This window comes from Haliaeetus leucocephalus, unplaced genomic scaffold (genome assembly GCF_000737465.1).
Source record: "Haliaeetus leucocephalus isolate CR32 unplaced genomic scaffold, Haliaeetus_leucocephalus-4.0 Scaffold174, whole genome shotgun sequence".
Classification (NCBI taxonomy): domain Eukaryota; kingdom Metazoa; phylum Chordata; class Aves; order Accipitriformes; family Accipitridae; genus Haliaeetus; species Haliaeetus leucocephalus.
This window is the reverse complement of record NW_010972610.1, coordinates 1,485,662-1,494,720: the sequence shown is the minus strand read 5'-3', so window position 1 is coordinate 1,494,720 and position 9,059 is coordinate 1,485,662. Positions and strand designations below refer to the sequence as shown.

At 41.8% G+C, this 9,059-nt stretch overlaps 1 protein-coding gene across 1 annotated transcript; it reads left to right on the top strand.

Annotated features, from left to right (window-relative positions):
- Positions 1-429: 429 nt before the first annotated feature.
- On the top strand, positions 430-5,691 carry RAD1 (RAD1 checkpoint DNA exonuclease; the record flags this gene model as incomplete). The annotated part of the gene is made up of 5 exons (XM_010563994.1): positions 430-576; positions 2,940-3,198; positions 3,556-3,654; positions 3,917-4,096; positions 4,955-5,691. Coding segments are annotated over 5 exons (719 nt in total), but the record flags the coding sequence as incomplete, so codon positions are not given.
- Between the last annotated feature and the right edge of the window lie 3,368 nt (positions 5,692-9,059).

The following is a 9,059-nucleotide window of genomic DNA, read 5'->3' as shown; positions in this document are numbered from 1 at the left end:
TGGTAGATGCCCCATCTCTGCTAACATTCAAGATCCGATTGGATGGGCCTCTGAGCAGCTTGATCTAGTTGAAGATGTTCATTGCGGGGGCGTTGGACTAGACAACCTTTAAAGGTCCCTTCCAACCCAAACTGTTCTATGATTGTGGTTCCCTGAATGTTTCCAGCTCCAGAAGTAGTCAGCTTTCAGGTTTAACATTTGTAGCTTATTTTTGAACTATGAAAGACAAGTGTTTAGGTTTTCATGCTTATGCTGTGCTACTTTGTTTCCACTATGACCTGATTTTATTTTACTAGTTTTGAGGATGAAGACCCATTTTTCTTTAATTGGGATTGTCTTACATGTAGAAATCACTTTGTACTGCACTGGTCTCTGAAAGTGAAAGCACTGAATTTAAGGAAGTAAGTGTAAACTGTAAAATAATTGCAGAAACTCCCCTCTCTTCATCTCTTTCCTTTCTCTTACAGGCAGAAGTTTTTCAGGAATTTGATGTTCAGGAGGATTCGGTGACATTCCGGATTAATTTGTCTGTTCTGCTTGACTGCTTGACCATTTTTGGTACCAGTGCTTTGCCAGGTATGGTGCATATTTGCCTTGACAGTGTATGTGTATCACGTGTAATCACATAGTGAAACCTGTACATAGTTATAGGGAGATTTCCAGTCTTGGCAAAACTTCTGACTTCCTCACTTTAAGTCCTTCAGAGCATGGCAGCTATTGCTGTTAAGCAGGATTCGTCCTGTTTACTTAAGCTAATACAAGTATGTGCTGTGATAACAGCTGATGAAGAGAAGAAAGAAGCTGATGGATGTGAGCCTAGCCAGTGTGTCAGGGACCACTGCATCAGGAGAGGCCAAAAGAGGCTGATTCAGTTTGGAAGGTGGAATAAAGGTATATGTCTGTGTGACGCTATTGGGCTAACTGGGAAACAGAGGAGTCTTCCTGTGAAGATAATGTTTCCTGGATCTGTGTAAGGCACAAAAGAACCACTTGTTTTGGGAGACAATGTTTTTGTGGCATGAGGTCCAATGAACAGCCCCAGCTTGTACCCTTGCTCTGGTTTGGGGCTGAAGATCTCAAATAGTTTCTGTAATCTTGACAAGAAAACATGCCAAGTAATTTGTTCAGGCATCTCTGGCAAGTTGTGTGATGTTTAGGCTGGAGGTCTGACTTCAAGGCCAGTGCTGTACCCTAGGACTGACACATGCCGTGACTGCCTTTCCTGTCGATCTGTTTTCAGTCCAGGGCCCAGATCATCCACATCACACAAATGCTGTTTTGTTCCCAAGTCCCCTTCACTTAAGGGGGAAGCCTGGGCACAGCTGGCAGAATAGTTCTCTGCGGCTCATTCAGGATAGTCAGTATGGATGTAGAGAATGCCAAGGTTCCCTCTGCTAGGGACAGTCCTTCACACTGTCACCTGTTTTTAAGTGGGCAGCAGGGCAGGCTGCACATACCCTCAGCATCAGGCTAAAAGACTCCTGCTTGGGCAAGCTGGGGCAGCCTCTTATCAGAGCTGACACTTTGAGCTGAAAAAGCACAAAAGCTGTTAGTACATCTTAAGGCCGCAGGGGATCCACACTGGGCTTACAAGGGACTCGGGCTGACTAATTGCTGTGAACTGTAGCAGAAATCAGCACACTGAGAGCCAGTATAGACATAGCTTGGAATTTGCCTTGCTTACAAAAAATTTTGTATCAACTCAATAATAAATGTGATCTCTTTTCCAACATTTCTGTGGCTTGTGCAACCGTGGAACATCCAGCTACCTCAGAAACATTAACAAGTGTATGCATGAATTAGGAAGTGTTCTGGTGCAGATTTACAGGGCTTGTAGAAGTCTGCAGGGATTCCAGGCAGCACCATCAGTTCATTGTGCTCCTGCTCCCAGTGCAATAGCTGTTATGTGGCACCTTCTGTTCCTTCCGTTCTTCAGGCTGCAGCTGCATCTGTTTTGTGAGTATTATCTCCAGCTTGCAGATAAGGTACTGAGGAATGATACTTACCTAAGGTCTCACAAGAAATCTGTAGCTGGATTGGGTAGCACTTCAGGTGCTGTAAGAGCACTTTATATCTTGCTTATCAAGTGTGTGAATTACAAAAATCAAGCAGACTGTATTATTGATACTGTTTGTAGCCTTTTCAGTGACAGAGGTGTGTGACAAGCTGCTTTCACAATTATGTATACAAATACTGAAAAAAAACCCAGGTGTTAGCGAATTTTATTTCCTATAATTTTTTTTTAACTTAATAGTTGTTCAAAAAATATTTTCACAGGCAAAAATAACTACAAGTTAGCATGATTGTATGGGTGCTACTCACGTGGAGTAGAGTGATACCATGACAGTTTTTTGGGGCAGTTTTAGCATTGCAGCTGTGTGTTGAACTCCATGTTCCTCTGCTGTTTCTGTTGTGACTCTGACCTAAAGACCTAAATCAGCTGTTCTAAACAGTACTCTGATTTTGGGAAACCAAACGTTCGGATTATGATTACCTAGCAAAAGGAGGATGTGACCCTAATGCAAGCTAAGCTGCCTTAACTTCAGTTTGGCTTGCACAAGTAACGAGAGTAGTAAAGAAGGACTATGTGAGCCAGAGGGAGCCTCAGGACCGTGGAGGGTTTTCCAGTTCCAATAAACTATTTGTAGCATATCCAGCTTCATTGTCACACCTAGTGTTACCCATTTGGTACAATCCATGAGTTGGATTTGAACTGGTGTCTACATACAAATAATTTCATTTTGCTGCATAACCATTAGCACTTCATAGGGTGTCTAGGAGGCTGCATTAAGCATGCTACATTAGTGTATCAGAGGCTGGACCAAACATGCTAAATCAAATTGATCTGTGCCCATATGAGAGTAAAATGTGAATTTTCTAAAGTGGTCAGATGTGCTAGCTAGCTCTCAGAAGAATGTATATTTCATTCTCTTTTTCAGGGACACCAACGGCCCTTAGGATGTGTTATCGTGGTTATAGTTATCCCTTGATGCTGTTCTTGGAAGAAGGAGGAGTAGTGACAGTGTGCAAAATTAATACTCAAGAGCCGGATGAGTTGTTAGACTTTGATTTCTGCAGTACGAATGTTGTTAATAAAGTTATCCTGCAGTCGGAGGGGCTACGAGAAGCATTTGCTGAACTGGATATGACCAGTGAAGTTCTGCAGATTACCATGTCTCCAGATAAACCCTACTTCAGGTACTAGAAATTATGCTTTCAACTCAGGGTTCATGCTTGGCATCCATTGGTAAGGACTGGAAGTTTTCAGGGTGAAGAGGGGGGAGCTATTTTAGAATATTGCTTTATTTCAGGAAGAATTGTAATGAGTATAGCAAACCACAATAGGAAATCTAATTAACATAGTAACGAATATATTGACAACCTGGTAAATGTGACACCAATGTGGACAGTTTAGCATTTTTAATTAAATAAAGCAAAACAATTTTTTTTTTTTTTTTACAAATTTCTGACAAATTTTTTGTCAGAACAAAAATTCTGACAAGATTTTAGAGAGCTGTGATCAGGTATTTTGAGATGGTGCCTTTTGTCTTCCAGGTTATCCACTTTTGGAAATGCAGGAAGTGCACATCTGGACTACCCTAGGGACTCTGATTTGATGGAAGCATTCCACTGTAACCAGACCCAGACAAACAGGTTAGAAGTCTGTGATCAGTGCCCTCTATGGCAGGTCATGTGTTCTTGCTGGAAAAAATACTTCCCATCTGATAAAAGTCTGTGTCTGTGATCANAAGCTGAGGGATAACAATGTCTGTCCAATGTTGTTAGCAGGAAGAGATCAAATTAGCACGTTGCTAATTGGTTTTTAGTTATTCTATGGGTTTAATTGGAAGTAATGTTTCAGCTCCTCTCTGCATAATGTATTTTTTTCAGATGACTGGTTTTTTTTCCCCTGCAGGTACAAGATTTCTTTGCTTAAACCATCTACAAAGGCACTGGCTTTATCTTGTAAAGTGTCCATTCGAACAGATGCTCAAGGATTTCTTTCACTGCAGTATATGATTAGGAATGAAGATGGACAGATCTGTTTTGTGGAATATTATTGTTGCCCTGATGAGGATATTACTGACGCAGAACTGTAGGTGCATGTTTTAGCTTCTGTTTTATATTTGTGGATATATAAAATACTGTATTTTTTTATAAAACTGAATGAGCACTGTAAAGATTGATAGACTTGATACTGTCATATTTTTTTAAACTCTGGAATTAGAAATATGAAGACTTCCTTTTTATTCCCTTGCAAACATTTCTTAGCCTCGACTCAAAAAACTGAAGCTGAAAAAGCAAAAAGGGGAGTTGATCTCCTATAGCCACTGATTCCAGCATAGATGTTAAAGTGGTGTTTGTATAATACATTGCTGCTTTTCACAGTGTTCTCCAGGAATTTTTGTTTGTGTTTTGTTTTTTGTCTTTGGCTTGTTCTAAGCAATTGCACAAAGGAAAATCTGAATACTAGCTGTATGTTAGCCAGTTAACTTTCAATGACTTAAAAAATAAAACTAAATTTGCCTTGAAAGAGGATGAAATTTTCAAACTGATTTCTTAATAGCAGCAGGTGGTTTCTTTCTGGCAATTGCTGACATGTTTTGCTGGTGAAGCCACTAGGCTCCTCCTCATCTTGATTAATCCTTAATATAACTCAATTCCTTGGAATTTCATCTGATACCAATTTACCCTTTTGTCTGCAGTACTGGTGTTGAATTGGTAAATTAAGATAGATTTACTTAGTCATTACTCATAACTGTTCTGGCAACGTTATTGTTTTATATCTAGTAATTTATTACACATCCACAAGAATGCTGCTGCTGAAACGTTTCTGTATGTACATGTCCTGTTCCTACCCTGCTACTTTCTACTAATGCTGTTAAGAATCATAAGAAGAGAGAAAAGTTTCATATTTGAAATTTTTTGTGAAATTTGTTTACCTTCTCAATAGCCTTTTTCAGCAACAGGAGGGACTCCTAAACTGAAGTAAAGCAATGTCTGCCTGTGTCCCATGGAGTGGTGTATTCATACCACTGACAAAAATGGGCCTAACCTCTTACTCACTGAAAAGGGAGTGCAGTTTCTGGAGAGTTTTCTGCAGTGGCCAGCTTTGCAAAACAGTGAGGTGGGCTGTACTTAGGTCAAAAGTTGCTCTTCTCCTTTCACACCTCTCTGTTGCAAACAACCGGCTCAAAGTAGGAAGTCCACTTAACCTGCTGGGAGTTGAACCAGATGCAGAGACTGCAAATCACACTGCAAGAGACTGAAGTCTTCCTGCCTTGCTGCCGTGGGATGTGATCCAAGAGTCAGCGATCTGCAGGTGGTTTCTACAGCTTCAGACTGTAGTTGAGTTTTGTTGTTTGTCAGAAGCTGGGGTCCTGCTTTGCACGTGGAAAATGGTATGTTTTGAATGTTACCAAATTGAATGCTCCACAGTTCAACAGAATCCAAGTCCTTTTGGTTTATTTTAAGTTTAAAATGCTTTTGTTGACCATTTTTCACTTCTTGCTTATGACAGCAAGAGTATACACCATGTCAATGGTTCACTTCTGTTGTCTTCTGTGCAGATCATCCATTTATTGCAATAATTTTTACATTTGAAAAACAACTACAGATCTTTGAACTACAGGACTGATAAAGATACCTAGTAATATTCTAAATGACTCTTATGTACTGTCTTTTTTTTTTTTTTTTCAAACTTAAGTATTCAGTATAGGTGAATTTCCTTTTGGCTTAATGTCTCAATTTCTACAGTGAAAAAAAAATAATTATGGTCTCTTTGCGAATTAATTGATATTAGCCCTGACTACTGAGTGCTAAGAATGATTTAGATAATCTCTGGCTGACAGGATAAAAATGAAACAGAACACATCACTTTCTTAATGTGATATATTTTAGAGTATCAAAGTTCCTTGTATTTTGTTCAAGGACATTACTGTGGTTTAACATTTGTACTTTTATGTAATTGCCTACAGATGTACTATATTACTTCTTAAAATAGTACTTTTACCAATTTCTTCTATAATCTACTAACCATGATCTTCTATAATCCACTAACTATAATCCACTGATCATGGAAATAATATCCTAAGATGTTAGAACACCACAAAATACCAGAAAGTAGCTGTTGCATTTCATAAATAATAGCTGTTACAGACAGGCAAGATTTGTGCAAGACTTAACACCTGTACCCCAACTGAACCAAGTCAGGGCCTAGACTCACAAAGGTGCTTGTGCACCTTGTGCCTTTGTGGGTATGGTTCTAGGTAGGCAAAACCATGGGAAGTCTGGGCCACGGACTCCTTGCAATAAGGCAAGGAGTGCGTTTAGGAGCCACCTATGATGAGTTCTGTTACATCTCTGCCATCAAACACAGTAAGATAATAAAGGTGAAGAGGAGAATGATTGGAAGGCCACTGTGCATCTTTTTGACCTGCTAAGTTGCTTAAGTTCTGCAAACCTCCACTGTTGGGTTAGATTTAATTTTCTACCACATTTTGCATGTGTGAGAGACTGAAAGAGTTAATGTCTCAAACATTGGGACAGGACAAGTTCTGCCTAACTACGAAGGGCAGGTGAGAAGCCCATCAGCACCTGTTGGCACAGGACATCAGGAGCTGGACAGGGAGGCTGTGCCGGAGGGTGCGCAGTTCCCTGTTCCGACGTGCTGAGCAGGGCAGCTCACTGTGCATGGCCAAAGATCGAACAAGGGTCATGTCTGCAGGGAAAGGGAAGTTACTCCCCAAATGACCCCCAAGACCACCGACCCATTTCCCAAAGGTTCAGAAAGCACAAACCATGCATGACACCTAATCAGCCTGATGAGTTTGAGTGCCTGCCTGAAGGAGGGGCAAGGAGATGATAAAAGGACGCAAACTGAAGCCCCATGTGTGCCCCCCCTCCAGAACTGGACCCCTCAGCTGGACCAATGCTGGACCCAGGACTGGTGAAATCTTTCTCTTTTTCTTTTTTCTCTCTCTGTTCACTCTCTCTTTCCCTTTTCCTTTTCTGTAATCCCTACACCTCATCCCTTTAAGACATAAAACTGCTGACCAAGTCTGGGACTAAGAGAGGATCTGGCCGCCCCTGGGCCCTTCTCTGAGGAGGAGTCTAGAAAGCAAGGGGGTCTGCTCTGAACCTCGTGACCCAACAGGAGGGATCTCCTTCTTACCACGGGTTACATGGTTTACAGAAGTAGTCTTATGCCAATTCCTGTTGAGAGAAACCCCACCACCTGCTGTTAACGCCTTCCAAGTTCAGTTTGTTTCTGCCATGAATAAAACATTCATCTGATCATTTGGTGTCATTTCACCTTAGTTTAGCTGGGGGGAATTCCGAACTCATCACATTCCCTCCCTGGTCTGTCCAGGCCAGGTTGTGACAGCATGAGATCCAGAACTCGAGTGACAGTGCCTTGACTATGTTTTATTTCTTGTACTTGACAAGTCTTTTCCTCTTGCAGACAATGGGAAACCTGCAGTAGGAGAAACATTTAGTTCATGTTTTTTCCTTTAGTAGTATCACAGAACGGACTTGTCATGACTCGGATTTTGCCCACCTGCTTTCTTATAAAATGGTATGTATAAGTACTCAGAATTACTAGTGGTGTAAACTAAGAACAGTTCCTGGAGGTGAGAACTGGAACTAGTGTTTTCCACCTGGGTTTCACATAGGTGTAGTAGGTGCTGCCTGGCTGCTCTGACTTACTGCATTTGGGGCTTTGGGCAACCCAGATCCAGAGGCTGCAAAAATGACAACTGACTTTTCCTCCAATTACTTTGATTTCTGCTTTTCAGAGTAAGAACTGACCTCAAGTCTTCAACAAGGTACCTCTTTTATTCTACCTGAAAACCACTACCCATTGGTCTGCTAAGATACTGAAAGCCAAAATAATGACTTTGGCTCCTAGTCCTGACAATCCTTATGCAACAAAATACCAATGATGCTGGTGCTAATGTTATCTCTTACCTCCCAATGCTTTGAGAAGCTCTTGTGTCTCTCTGGCTTTCACATGTTGAGGCTGATCCACAACCATTTGGATCTGTAAAGACGGTTGAGCACAAAATTCCTCAAAAGGAATTGAGTTCTGTACCTCTGTTCCAAAGTTAGTCATGGGCGAGAATCAGTTGTTTAATTACATACGGATTTATAAGGAAATGTATTGTTGTGTTCTTGACTAAATGAGTCTTCAGTGAGGTTAGCAGAGCAGTTGGAAAAGTTGAGAAAAGCCACATGCTGTTTACTGTAGGTGTCTGTTTTGAACTTCATTTTGTAGCAGATTGTAAACCTCTAAGAATCCATCAGGTCTGTCTTGCCAAAATAAATATGTAGAAATTGTATAAATAATGATAGTAACACTAAACAGTGCTTTTGCTGATAGAACACTAACATTAAACTGAACGAATGTGGAATTATTTTAAAGATGGGGCTATTGCAGGACAGAGGTTTGATGCCTTCCTGTTGAGACAGAAACTCCTTTTTATATGAATCCATCTTTGAGGAGGGGCAGGACTGATTAGGTATAAATGGAAGCTAACAGCTGCAACAGGCAGGTTCAGCCTCTTTCTGTCCTGCTTCTCTCCTCGGCTGGGCTCTAACAACTAACAGGGTATATTGGGTTTGTGTGGCAAGGTTTTGGTGGTGGTGGGGGTGTTACAGGGGTGGCTTCTGTAAGAAGCTGCTGGAAGCTTCCCCTGTGTTCGAGAGAGCCCATACCTGCCAGCTCTAAGACGGACCCGCCACCGGCCAAGGACAAGCCCATCAGCGATAATGGTAACGACTCTGTGATAACAGATTTAAGAAGGAAGAAAGTTGCTGGGACAGACAGAAACGGCAGCTGGAGAGAGGAGTGAGAACATGTAAGAGAAACAGCCCTGCGGACACCAAGGTCAGTGAAGAAGGAGGGGGAGGAGATGCTCCAGGCGCCGGAGCAGAGATTCCCCTGCAGCCTGTGGGGAAGACCATGGTGAGGCAGGCTGTCCCCCTGCAGCCCAGGGAGGTCCACGGTGGAGCAGATCTCCACCTGCAGCCCGTGGAGGACCCCACGCCGGAGCAGG